General features: G+C 32.0%; 1 protein-coding gene across 1 annotated transcript; it reads right to left on the minus strand.

Moving 5' to 3' along the window:
* Positions 1-2,744: 2,744 nt before the first annotated feature.
* Positions 2,745-4,928, minus strand: LOC105116416 (protein SHORT-ROOT-like). Its single transcript, XM_011013771.1, has one exon. The coding sequence runs from the start codon at positions 4,499-4,501 to the stop codon at positions 2,969-2,971; it is 1,533 nt and encodes a 510-aa protein (XP_011012073.1). The 5' UTR covers positions 4,502-4,928; the 3' UTR covers positions 2,745-2,968.
* Positions 4,929-14,971: the final 10,043 nt, after the last annotated feature.

The raw sequence follows: 14,971 nt of genomic DNA on the forward strand, positions 1-14,971 counted from the left end.
TTTTCAACACGATGAATCATAATCTCTACTGTTGCTACTAAATAATTGATTGACCAACTACAATCTTTCATCCCTGTAATTGATCCCTCCATGAGTTGCATAAATTGGTCAAATATAAAAAGCCGTAAAAAGTTTAAATTGGATTTGATCCTTAATTTGTGAAACCTTTTATCTTTTGGTTTTATTATTTCTCATACTTGTTTAAATATGTTTCAAGTTTATCAACGTTCGTTGTTTTAGGTGATATCTTCTATACTCTATCTTTCTAACTTAGAATATTAAAAACAATGTCTCGTTGTAGTTGGGGAAAAAGGGTAATAGTTGATACTTAAAAAAAAATTAACTAATTGTGCTTTCTATTTGCAAAACTGTTGTTACTAAGATAGCAGAGTCAAGGAGTTATTTTGTTAAAGTAACTCTCCAAATGCATCTTAGTAAACATTATTAAAGGTCTATTAGAATACTTCTTAAAATATTCAGGTTTACAAACTCTTTCATTATTATTAATTACTACTTCTCATAAACTCATTTAAAAAATATTCTTAAACTTTCATTTTCAAACACACACTTTAACATGTGGTTGCGCGTTGCATATTAGATTATTTATGTTCTTTTATTAAAGGTAACAATTAAAGAAAAGGGATAATATATATAATTTGCAAAAAAAAAATGATAATAAATGTAATTAATTAAATAAATAAAAATATAAATAAGTTTAGTTTCATAATCTCTCTAACATAAGCAATTAAGTTCAAAAAGGTGTTTTAACACCTAATACCCTAAAATTAATTGACTTGGGAGCTATTGGCCCAGCGGTTGTTACATGGATTAAAGAGAAAAGTTTAAGGAAATCAAACATTATACTATGTACATATCAATATATACAACCCAAGTTATTAAACTTGAAGGGGTGTCTCAACACCTAATGCTCTAAGACTAACTGGTTTGAGAGTCATTGGCCATCTCAATACCTAATGCTCTAAGACTAACTGGTTTGAGAGTCATTGGCCAAAAACTTATTATATGGGTTAAAGATACATTGTGTTTTATGTTATATTTATATATATATATATATAAAAAAAAAATTCAATTTAAAAAAATTAACCTTAAACATTAAAACACTGGTAAACTCCAGCTCTCAAGCTCCTCTCATAATAACAAATCAGGTATTATGTTATACGTGTATTTAAAAAACTACAAAGAAGTGTTGTTTTTCCCTAACCAATCACCTCATGTTCTAATAATAGGCAGTAGCCAAGAAGACATGCAGTATTGATATACTAAAATAATTGGTAAATATTGTATTCTGCTTGCTCTAGCCATTTTCTTTTTTTCTACTGCTCCTTCGTTAATATATTGGCTTTCATTAAAAAAAAATCAATATTTGATATATATATTTACAACAAAAAGAAGGGAATCATCTCCTTTTCCTTTTCTCTACTTTTTATTGTCAGGTCATAAAGCCGATTGCATTGTGGGAATTGGTCCGTTAAACTTCCTCAATACCGCGTTGCCATTGGAACCTGGTCCCATGAAATATATTCATATATTCAATCAAGGTCGACAGCGAGCTGGTCGGAGGAGTCAATAGTAGCATGAAAGGTAAAGGAGGTATGGGCCAATACCCTTTAAAACATTATAGGCAACTGAAAGCGCACGTAAAGACGAAAATGGATAATTTAAAGAGAAAGGGAGTGGCAATATAAACGGGATGGTTATATTAACGTGGAGCTTGGAGGCAAGTCTCATCAAAAGATTAAGATGGGAACCCTAAAAAGAAGTTCCCATTATAATATTTTCCCCTTCTCGTGGGCCAAAGAATATAGCCCCTCCTTCACGTTGTTAGACAGCCACCAAAGAGTTTTTTTGGTCACATACAGAGGTGGTGGTAGTGGGGGCATGTCTTTGCTACAGCCCTGTAAAAGATGCTAGGCCAAAGAAACTAAGAAGACTATGTCAACACAGCGTACGTTGGCCACTACACCCTTTTCATGCCACCAATGACTAACAACTTTTTATGAGATTCCCAAACATAGCCCAGCCCAGTTGCCGTCCTCAGATTCTAAGGACCCTAATGTGATAACGACCTTTCTATAGTTTAATTAAGCAGTGCTTGCTTGCTTGATATTTAATTTAAAACCCTTAATCTGAGCGGATATCACTTTCTATATGATACCACATACCAAACCCATTTCAATTTTGGACTTATACATAAAAATTCATCGAGAAAAATGATAGTGTATATATATATTAGGGCAAGCCAACTATCTAAATTAAAGCATATGGTTAGGAGTACCTGCCTTTTGTCTTAATGGCACACTAAAGTTGGAGACTATGCAAAGTTGGAACCTGCCCGCCTCTCCCTTTGGAAAAAAAAATAAAAATCTTAATTAAAAAGAATTATTCTCAGAATTACTCTCCTCTCACCTGATAGTAGAATCTATTTCATAATTACAAGTTTCAGATTCCTGTGGGAGGAACTAAGTCTTTGTCATTGTAATGTTTTCTTTTTAAAAAAAAAATATAAAATAAATATTTTTTTAAATAATTTTAATGTACTATTATTAAAAAACATTATTTTCATATATTTTTAAGTTCAAAACACCTCACAGTATCATAATAACAAGAAATATAATTCTGGAATAACTTCCCTAAATTAATTCATTTATTTACCCAAAGATAAATCAAATCATGCTCAGCTAATTTGTTTACATCATTGAATTACAAACGTTTCTATGATATGATGATTAAGAAGGCTATTTTTCATAAAAATAAGAAATAACCGCAAATGATAATTAAACAAAGATCAATGAAAATTGATTAACTTCATTTACTATTCCATCAAACGTGCCAATCACTCAAACTAACTTTGAAAAAAAAAATACAAGGAGAAAAGCAAAAACAAAAGAGAAAAGAAAGATGAAAAGAGAAAAGTGAAAAGTGAAAAGTGAAAACCATCACCAATCAATCAGGGCCTCCATGCACTAGCCCACACCACCGGCTGTTCCTTCCAGCACAAGAATATTCCGGCATCCCCGCACTGTGTCATTGACCAACCCTCCTTATACCTCCTCAATAAGGCGCGTACATCATCACAAACCTCATCACTGAAAATTATCGGGCTAAAACCACATGATTGGAGGCGTCCAGACCAGCGCGTGGCTGTTTCCCGCCTTTCGATCGAATCAGATGGAGGACATGCCACTAAGTCAACGATAGCACGGCCTGCTGCTCTTTCAAGCATCAACTGTTCGTTACTGGTTCTTGGAAAGCTCTCATCCAATGACTCAAAGTAAACCCTAAACCATCTTAAACATTCTTGAAAACCCTTGACAAAATCCAGACCATCAAGATCAGCTTCTTCTTCAACAACAGTAATGATTCTTGGTTGCAATCTTCTAAAACTTGATATAACATAATCTCGACGACGAGAAGCTGGAGTGATTGAGTGTAAAGCACCAACACAGTTGATAGCAAGAGCCTCATCATCTTTAACATCCAATTCAGCTAAGTTTAGGTCACATAAATCACCAGCATGGTGGATAACATTAAACTTAAATGGGACTCCCATAAGCCTGGCAAATTTTTCCATTCTGTTACCAATTTCTTTCATTACCTTATGAACTGAAGCTAAACCTCCTGTACTAGTTGCACCAAAATTATTACCACTACTTTTGCTAGCCACTACGGTGGTTAACTTCAAGTGTGGTGTCTCATCAGTGCGAGTTGCTAGGGCTTCGAGCAAAGTAGGCCATTGGGTACAATATGTGTTACTAATATCAATAATATGCAATTTGCTTTCACCTTCAAATGCTTCCATAATTGCGCCATTACAAGATACGTGACCAAAAGTAGTCCAAGGACTCACCTCTTGAAACTTTAATACCATTTTCCTTGTGGACTCAAAAGAGCAAGTTTTCTCTGATGCTGAAGCTAAAGTACGGTAACATCTCTCGCCGGAGTCGTTCATGCGGCTAAACAAAGCTTGGAGAAAATAAGAAGCAAGTTTTTGCTCTGTGTCACCATAAGGTGAACCAAGCTCATTAAGCATCCACATCAATTGCTGGAGACGAGCGCTGTTTTTATCCGCGATGGCATGTGCAGATTCAAGGAGGATATCGGTGACCCACTTGCCGGAAAATTCAAAGTTAAGGTCATGAGAAGGGGAGAAAGAGAAGTCAGCGGAATCAAGGACATGTTGAGTAGAAGGGGTGCTAGTGTTGGTGGTAGTAGTGGTAGGAGTGGTGGTGGTGGTTTGGTGTTGATGTTGTTGTTGGGGATGGTGGTGATAAGGAGGATAGTAGTGCTTAGAAGAAGATGAAGAGAAGTCTTCCTCATCCATGAAAAAGTTGAAGCATTCTTCGTCTTCTTGTTGATAGTGATGATGGTGGTGGTAGTTGTTTTGTCTTGATGATCTAGAGCTACTAGAGGTTCTGCTAGTAGAATTGAAAGATTGTTCAGATTGTTGTTGGAGACTAACTAGCCTAAACAAGGTATCCATTTAACCAAAATCCAGAGACCCACATCAATAGAATTCGGATGGAGTTTGTTGGGGATGGCTTGGAGTGAAGGTCAGGTGATGGGTGTTTGTGTTTTTAACTGTGGGAATATTGGGGTAGAGAATGATAAAGGAGAGGATCTTGAAGCAGTTGGACACACACACACACATATGTTTAAATGTGCTCTTCTTTTTCTGTAGCCGATGTGAATCAAATTGGGTGGGGTTTGGGATATTCTTTTATCTAGCTAGCTCAGTCTTCTTCCTTTTTTCTTTTTCTTTTTTTATAATCAACTTATGAGAGATATGACTAATATACGTTTTCTCTGTAAGAACCTGGGAAGTTGGCATGAAAGAGCTACTGGTGTTGAGAAATAGAAATGTTATCTGACAAAAAGATTAAAAAAACGAAAGATAACAAGGTCTAGCTAGATCACCAAATGGGTTAGTGGATTAGCTTTTCATTGTCCATGAGAAAGATTGAAAGAGAGAAGAGAATATTGTTATAGGTTTTAGTGGGGGCAGGCGTGCCAATTGGATTTTGGGAAGATAAATGAGTAAAGCTGCCGGCGTGCATCATCATTATCAAACCCACTATCATCCCTCCACCCCATCCTATTCACATTCCTTGCCTCCTAATCCCTCTTCAATCTCTGCCACAATTCCACCCCACTTTTTCCTTTTCTACACTGTGTAACATAAATCCACTTCCATTTAATTATAACTAATGCTCTTTTGTAATATAAAAATCAAGGGCGTGCTCTTTCACTTTTTTTCCCCACTTCCACATGATAGTTTAGTTTATACACACACACACAGCAAACACTTACTGATTCATTCATTCCATACGCCATATACGCACCAAACTAGCAAGGCCATTTCTCAAGATGGCCCAACCATATATAGCTAGGCTCTCCTTCCATGTCACAACCTCAAATCTTGCTCCCGCTTGTGACTTGCTCTTTTTTTAGTTAAAATTCATAGCCAAGCCGGTTCACTATGATTACACCCCAACCACGATACTACTTCGCCTTTTATTGTCTTAACCTTGTTGTCCTCAAGCTGAACCTTAATTCTCTCTAGAATTTATATCTATTTTTTTTCGGCCTACATATAGCTAGGCACAAACATTTAGTTTTTTCTGTGTCAGCTGCTAAACCTCAACGCAGATCAAATATTTGGATTTTAATGTATGTCACGGTTGGTCTACTCTTTGCTTTTAAATTTATATCTACTTTTGGTTGGCCTACATATAGCTAGGCACAAACATTTAGTTTTTTCTGTGTCAGCTGCTAAACCTCAACGCAGATCAAATATTTGGATTTTAATGTATGTCACGGTTGGTCTACTCTTTGCTTTTATAGTCAGCAACATTATGCTCTATTGCTATTCTACATTTTCATACGCAAGAGGTGAGAGTGTGTGTCTATATATATATATATATATATATATATATATATGAGTTTCTTTTGTCTGTTGAAATTTTCCTTGTGCCTAATCACTGCTCGTCCTTGGTTTTCTCCATCAATCATTAGGAAAACTATCACGTCTGGATTCTGTCTCGTGTAAATCACACGGTTTAAATAAAATTGGAAATCATTATTGTTGACTGCAAGCATATATATATATATATATATATATATATATAGACCCGGTCTTATTAATTGAATAAAGGTGATCTCACTAATTTTGTTTCAAATTTATTGCCGCTTACTTAGTGCTCACATAAGTACATCTATTAAAAAAATAGAACAAGCATAAATCTATTTAAAAAAAAAAATATTTTAATTTTTTTGGTGAGTAGAAGATAAAAAGTAGGTAATTTATTTTATATATTTTCTATAATAGCATTACACCTATATCATATATATTTTTTAATTATTATAACATTCATAATTGAAATAAAAACTTATAATATTTTTAAAAGTAGAAAATACTAACTTTTTTCATCAGAATTGAGACAAAGGACCCTTTAAATAAAAAATAAATTGAAAGCCATGTTAACTATAATAGTGTAATTATTTTTTTCCCTTCCAATAAAAAATCAATTAACTTGCTATAGGAAGTAAAATTGTTTTTTTATGGGATAATTTAGTTTTTTAACCTTTTAAATGCATATTTTAAAAACTTTATTATCTTTAAAAATAAATTTTTTAAAAATATTGATCAAGAGTAATTTGATCTTTTTACATTTCAAAAGCATAATATAAAAACTAAATTACCTTTAAAAGCAAAAATTTTCAAACTATCATTCACGTGCTTTTTGGTCATTTCATAATGGTTTTTTAGTAATTATCAAGTTGACTTGAAAGCGATTTGATATTTTGATAAATTTAGATATTAGTTAAAAATAAAAAGTGGTTGGTGTGGACGATTGGTTGATACCCCTGTCTTTTAGGCAATGCTTAATGTGTTATTTACCCTCCAAACACCGATTTTCATGGCAAAGATTTGTTCTCCTTTCTTTTTTTCCTTTTTTTTTCCTTGCCAAAATATAAAGATTTCATTTTATTTGTTTTTTTATATCTAATTTGTTCATTCTTTTGATTGTTATTTATATTTTTTATTAATTTATTTTATTCAATTTTCCCTCATCAATTGGTTTCATTTAATTTTATATCGAATTTAGTTCTTATTTTTTTTACTATTATTTAGTAATTTTTATCATTTTTCTTATTGAATTTTGTTTTCATTTTCATCCCTCAACATTTGATTTCAAATTATTCTTATATCAAATTTAGTTCTCATTTTTTTAATTTTTTTTTTGTTTTGGATCTTTTTTATTGCTTTCTTTTTTCTAATTTTATTCTTTAATATTTTGTTAATTTAGAATTTTACTTTATTATTTTTTAAAGTTTGTCTTCTATTGAGTTAGTTATAAGCTTATAACCAGCGTTACAGATTTTAAAAGTTAACATGAGTTAATTTTTTTAAGTTATTTTAGAAAATTAAATGTTTTTCAATTTTATTCTTTAATAATCTATTGGATCTTTGTGTTTTTTTTTTTTCAATTTCTCTATCCTTATAGTCATAAAGTTAATGGATTAACTTGAATTGATTTATTTTTTAAATTTTTTATAAAATTTTATCTTTTATTATTAAATTATTTAATAATTTAACTTTATAATTTGAAAGTAATTTACTACTGTCTATTTATTTGCTAATTGCGAGTTAATCAAATATTGGGTCCCTTAATGCCGGAGACATGGACAGGAAAAAATTAAATAGACCTAGTCCACGCGTCTCGATGATGACTTTTAGCCTGATGTGGCATGACGCCATTGCCAATTAGGTCATTAGTCATAAAACTATATCAGATCAATTCTATCATTTCACATACCTTTCTTAGCAACGACAACCGCTTGCTAATAACAGCGTGCTTGTGCGCTATTTATTTAATTTTTACTGTGATTTTTTTATGATATTGTTAAACGTTAAAATTGAAGGTAAATGCTAAAAAATAATTAGATTTAGTTTACTTTTCTTACTTTTATAGTGTTATATTCTGATGGTTACTGGAGTTGTTTTTTATAATATTAGCAATAATATTATTAGAAATTGCATCTACTGGACTCTTGGATTTGTAATGTTTGATGTTGATAAAAACTGTATTTTGACATATGTATATATAACGTGATTAGTTCATTTCCCCATATCCATCATAAATGTGACTATTTTAACATGTCATAATCATAACCTTTCTTCTTTGGTTAAGAGCTTTAGATTAAGTCAATTGTTTTATTAATTAGTTTCTAATATGAATATAGTTACTATACTAGATATTTTATCAATGGATTTCTAACTCAAGTGATAGGAATACTTGCTTATTTTTAATTGGTCACGAGTTTAATTCCTAGAAAGTGTTTGAAAATAAGGTAGAAGAGAATCAACCATTATGCATAAACATAGACAACGATGCCCACTTCGAGTTCAAGTCTAGGTTGATATATCTATTTCCAATATTTAATAACTTGTTACAGAAGACCCTCATACTCATCTTAAAAAATTCCATGTGATTTGTGTTGATATAAAACCATATGGAATTGACAAGAATAAGTTAAGTTCAAAGTTTTCTCTTTCTTTTTAAAAGAGATAGCAAAAACATGGTTTTTCTCCATTCTTCCTCATTTCATTGGAACTTGAAATGGTATAAAGAAGATTTTTTTAGAGAAATATTTCCCATCATTTTGTGATGCAATCCAAGTACCAAAGGATCCATTAGAGGTTCTGATTGGTCCAATTATAAGGTTTAGAGCTAAAAGATTCAAAAAGGTTTTCAATAGAATTCTTTAAGATACATGGGCTTAGGTGGACTTCAAGAGAATATTAAATAAGGAGGAGCAAGCTGAGATTCATCTTATTCATGTTCAAAAGGGGCTTGTTGGTGGAACCAATACCATTACACAAGGATTGAGAGAAGAAAATTAGATTCATATATTTTGACCTTTCACTACCTTTTTTTTAAAAAAATCATAACTAGAGCTATAGGTTGAATTTTGAAGTGATTTCAGTTGGGTTGGAAAGAAGACTTCCAACCTTTCCAAAGGTATATCAAATGCCTTCTAGTTCTTTAAGATGAGAGAGAACCGTCCGTTTGAAGTTGAGTTTTATTGCTGACATAATTAAAAGATTGATGTCTTCTCCCAAGTGCAGGAGTGTCGAAGTAATAAATAACCCGGCAAGACCGGGGTCGAACCACAGGGAGGATAATTGTACAAATTATAATAACAATAATACAACAACAATAATAATAACAACAACACCAATAATAATAGTAATAACAATAACAATAATAACAATAACAATAACAATAATAATAATAATAATAATAGCAGTAATAATAATAATAATAATAATAATAATAAAGAAGAAGAAGAAGAATAAGATGAGAACTTAGAGATGAAATATTAATGTAAGGATTAAACGATGATAATAACAAATGTCAAGGTTAGAGCTTCCTCCACTAATGGTATGTCAAACAAGTATAGTATAAACTTTTATTATTCAATTGGAAACCACACACAAAGAAGATTCCAATCTGATTATAGATTGTTAACATGATTACATTAGTCATCTTATTCGATTAATGCTAATACTTGTAAATCTCGTTAAGCATTCATGATTATAACTTATGTTAATAACAAATCAAGTTCCTTTCATAGCTTAGGTGTCGGTTATACCATACAGTATGGGCTATGAAAGTGCCAAGCATTTGTTGTATCAAGTGTTATACAACATAAATCAAGATTAGTCATTTAACAAGCAAAGTATTAAAGAGTGAACAAGATAACAAATATAAAACATGTTAGTATCAAACATTAAAGTCCATGACAAATACAAAACATGTTAGTATCAAACATTAAAGTCCATATTAAGTTTACACTATACTTATTCTTACACCATTAGTGTAATCTTTTCACCTTGACATAATAAACTTAGCTAGACATAATAAAAGAAAGAAAAATAAATAAACAAAATAAGAACATAAATAAGATAAAAGCTAGCTAAGTAAATGAAAGGAAATGAAAGGCATAAACTTGATATTAATGAAAGCAAAGCATAAACATTACAAAAAATACAAAGAGAGAAAGGAAGAGCATGATCTTGATCTGGAAACCAAAATGCCTAAATGCATGGCAAATGCCTCCTTTTATAGGCCAAAATTGGGAACTATTGCTTTGATGACTAATTGATGAGTGGGTGGCCAACTCTTGACTTGATGACAATCCTTATCTTCTCTTGTCTGCCCAAAACATCATTGATAACGTCAAAATTGGAGCCACTCGAAAACATAAAAGTCATAGGCAATTGTCTCAGCTTTCTTATGTAACAAATTCAGGTCATTTGGATTTCTAGAACTCCAGATATGGCCAAAATACTAAACAATGCTCAGGCTGGAGGACAAATTCAGGCTTCTTTGTTGTTGCAACAATTTGGACTTGAAAATAACCTTTTTAGATCTTAGGCTCCATATGAAAGTTGTAGACCTATGTCTTACCTTTCCATCCATATAAATTAGACCTAAATCTGAGATCTAGACCTCCAAATATGACCCAATTACCAAAGTAGACCTAAATCTGAGATCTATAGCTCCAGATATGACCCAATTACCGAACAGTGTTCCAATTTAGATTGCACCGACATCTCTTTTCTAAGTTTGGCCATCTCTTTATCCTTTCAATTTCAGTTCTTAAATTCATCAATCAATCCTTTCATTTATGTGATAGGCCTGTATTTAAAATGAACATTTACCACAAATTAAAGGTATCTTATATTATTAGATATATTATTCTAAAACATGCTTTAGTTAAGGAGTTATTGATACTTTAAGTGCAAAATAATGATATAAAATCTTGATAAAAATGCACTTTTAAGTACTAATCACCCCCCTAACCAGCTTATTATTAGTCCCTAGTAATCAAAGCGTTAAAATAGAAAAACAATTTGCAAATTCCATAAAGCAAGGTATTCATCATTGAACTTCCATTAATCTATCCAAATAAATAAACTCTTATTAAATTTATATAGCTGCTCAATACCTCTTAACAAGATATTCATAAACCTTTCTTTTGTGCTCAATGTATCAACATATAATTATAGGGCTTTTCTTGGAAGAAAATAATTTTTTTGTTCTAATGTTTAAGGTTAACTTCCTTGGGTTGGGATTATTATTTTTGTCTTTTTTTTTATTTTTTTTAAATATATATACATATAATTTAAAAACACCATGCATCTTTAACTCATGTAATGAGCTTTCGGCTAATGACTCCTAGACCAGTTGGTCTTAGGGTATTAGGTGTTAAGACACCCTTATGAGCTTAATAACTTAGGTTGCAGATACTGATATGTAGATAGTGCGATGTTTGATTCCCTTAAGCTTTTCTCCTGAACCCATGTAACAAGCGTTGGGCCAATAGCTCCCAAGTTAGTTGACTTTAGGGTATTAGATGTTAAAACACCCATTCGGGCTTAATTGCTTAGGTTAGGGAGGCTACGAAACCAAACTTATCTACATTTTTATTATTATCATTTTTTTTCTTTTTTTCTTTTTTTTTTCTTTTTTCTTTTTTTTTTTAAATTATATACAATCCTTTTCCCTTAGTTGTTACCTTTAACAAAAAAACATAAATAATGTAATAATCCAATATGCAACCCACAATCATATGTTAAAGTGTGTGTGTGTAAATTAAGGTTTAAGAATACATGTTTTATGAGTATATGAGCAGAATTAAATGATAAGAATGCGAGAGTTTGTAAATCTGAATATTTCAGGAAGTATTATAATAGACCTTGTTAAGAATGGTTACTGAGATGCGTCTCAAGAGTCACTTTAACAAAAGAGCTCCTTTACTCTATCATCCTAGTAACAACAATTATGCACATGCTTTATGAAATGGAAAATATTTTTTTTTTATCAACTACTACCCTCTCCCCCTAACCAAAATGAGACATTGTCCTTAATTTTCTAAGGTAGAAAGATAGAGTATAGAAGATATCACCTGAAATAACGAACATTGACAAGCCTGAAACACACTTAAATAAAAATAAGAAATAATAAAACAAAACAACACAAAAATTACAAATGAAGACTCAAATCTAATCTAAGCTTTTTACGGCTTTCCTTAGATGACCAATTTATGCGATTCATGGAGGGATCACTTACAGGAATGAAAGATTGTTGTTGGTCAATCAATTATTCAGCGATAGCAGTAGAGATTATGATTAGTCGTGCAGAAGATGTTAGAAATTCTTGTTCCACAGCATGATCAAGAAAGGACAACAACTTATCATAATAACCATTAATATTTAACAAACCTATAGGTTTATGGTGAATGTGCAGTTGGGCCCAAGAGGAAATATGAAAGATCTCTTCCAATGTGCCTAGACCACCTAGTAAAGCAATGAAGGCATCAACATGGTTAAACATTGCTTTTTCCAATAATGTCCCCTAAAGCTTTGGGGATAACCCCCAAAACTTGACTACCTCCTAAAAATGCAGCTATTGACACACCTCCCATTAACCCAAGATTGCCTCCCTTATACACTAAATGAATCTTTCTCTTAGCTAGCACTTGACCAAGATGATTTGCTGATTCTAAAAACTCCTTTTCTTTCCTAGAACTAGATCCACGGAAAACACAAATATTTCTTATATGATGACCTGAGGAACTTGTCATTTCTACACACTTATTTATTTGTTGAATGTATGGGTTGAGTTGAAATGAAAGCAAGGAAGATGGGATTTTATAGATGAGAAATTAAAAAGGCAATCATACCACCTATATGTAGGCCAGCTGGAGTCTCACACAGACTCTCTCTCTCTCTTTATTTATTTATTTATTTACTTTTGAAAAAGCATGTGTATGTACAGGTAGTTGTGATTGTGGCTCACATCTTCCCTTGGTTTTAACTCCAAGAACGGCTTAAACGCCCTCTATGGGTCGGGGATAGGCTTCCGATCTAGTTTTCTTAAAAACTGGCAAACAGGGTCTTTTTTAGTCAGATTCCCAAGACTAAGTCGATCATGTTCTTTATGAAATAGTGGCCATAAATAATGAATTGCACGATGCACATCTCTTCTAGGATGCGTCTCAAGAGTCAATAGAAGATTATCTAAAGACTCCTTACTCAGACCATCCTTAATGAATTGTATTTTATCTTCACGGTTTATAGATTCCATTCCTAAAGAACGACATTGTGTATTACAAGTTCATTTAGCACATCGATGACAGACTTTCAGTCATTTTGCATGACGTTTCTTTGCAAAAGTGCTTTTACCTGTTCCAGGTGCTTGACCGCTTTTTATGATCGGCTTATTTTAACTCGCAAGTGCACGAGTGTGCGATGTAGCAATTAACTCGGTAAGATCGAGGTCATATCCACAGAGAGCTAGATCTGGAAATTAAGCTAAGTAACAAAAAAAAACTCAAGAGAAATTAAATTAACAATAACTTGGTTGAAAATAATTGATGGATTTGTTTTCAAAGATAAAAAAAATGTAAATAGATTTTAAATGACAAGAAAAGTAAGTCTTGGTCCAAATCAATTTTAATGGTGATGTATTGGTGATTTCTTCAACATATATAAGATAACTCAACCTAATCTCAACGATGGTGATATTAGATCGGAAGATATTACAATAAAGATTAGAAAGATGAAGATTGATTATTGTTTAAGAATGAACAAGTACTTTCATATTAAGTAAGACATTGAATCAAGCAATCTCTATACCAAAACTAAAGTTTGTGCATAAAAATTCAAGATTATAACATTACCTAAATGATTTCTAAAATTTCTTTACAATAATAAATCATTCATGAAGAAAATAAGAAGATAAACATTAAGATTCATTCATATCCTAAAGAACTCACCTCAATCACCATTATCCTTGATTTGGATCCAAGAAAGAGTTTAGCCAACCATGATTATATATAAGAACACTTCAATAAACATGAAAGAACTTGAATCCAACTGAAAAAATAAGTTTTACAAACTAAAGAACCGAAATCTATAAAGAAGAACACAATACAATTTCAGAAAAAATTCGGACACAAATCTGACTCTAACTTTGGACAGCAATTCGACCCTCTTAGAAGCGTTTTTTGGAGAAGTCTATTAGAGACATATTTATAGGAAATTCTGTCACCTTTCCAGATCATTAAAGAACAGCTCATTTGGACACCTGAGTCAAAAGTTATGGGCAAAACACCGAAAGGTGTTCTGAAAAATCAAATCAAGACAGCTTTACAACTACTTTGGTGCACGTTTTTCTTCCTCATTTATGAGGTGTCTCCTTCTTCTTTTTGACCCAAAATAATGTTAAAATATCCCCTCCAGCTTTCCATCCATGTGCTTGCCTTCTTGGATCAATGGATTACCCAAAATAAATCAATTGTTATTTGTTGTGTGGACATGTAAGATCATGGATTGTGTTTGGGTTGATTTGAAGGTTGATTTGGGGTTGATTTAGGGCTGATTTGGGGCTGATTTTTGGGCTGAATTTGAGCATCAAATAAGTATACAAATGTACTTATTATTTGGGCTAAGATTGACATTGAAACCTTGAGTGTTTAATGGTTGAAGTTTGCACACAACATAAGGCAAGTTTGGGCTTGAAATAAATCATATGATATTCTTTTCTAGAATTGGAATAGAATTGATTTTTGGGACAAATTTGGAGCACTTATTTGAACCAAGATTTGCTTCAATCTTCAACTAAATGTCTCTTCAATTCTTTGTTCTGAATTCCGACGTTGAATTTTGTGAATTAATTCATTTAAGCTCCAAAAACCTATCAAAACATTAAAACAAACTTCATTACTAAAAAACACATCAATTATTATAAAAACAACCAAATAAAAACAATAAATACATATGTAAAATAAGAGACTTAATGACACTTTTGATGCACAATCATTCAACAAATACAGAAGTGTGTAGAAATGGCAAGTTCCTTAGGTCATCATATAAGAA

Source organism: Populus euphratica, unplaced genomic scaffold (assembly GCF_000495115.2).
Source record: "Populus euphratica unplaced genomic scaffold, PopEup_1.0 scaffold927.1, whole genome shotgun sequence".
In the NCBI taxonomy this organism is placed as follows: domain Eukaryota; kingdom Viridiplantae; phylum Streptophyta; class Magnoliopsida; order Malpighiales; family Salicaceae; genus Populus; species Populus euphratica.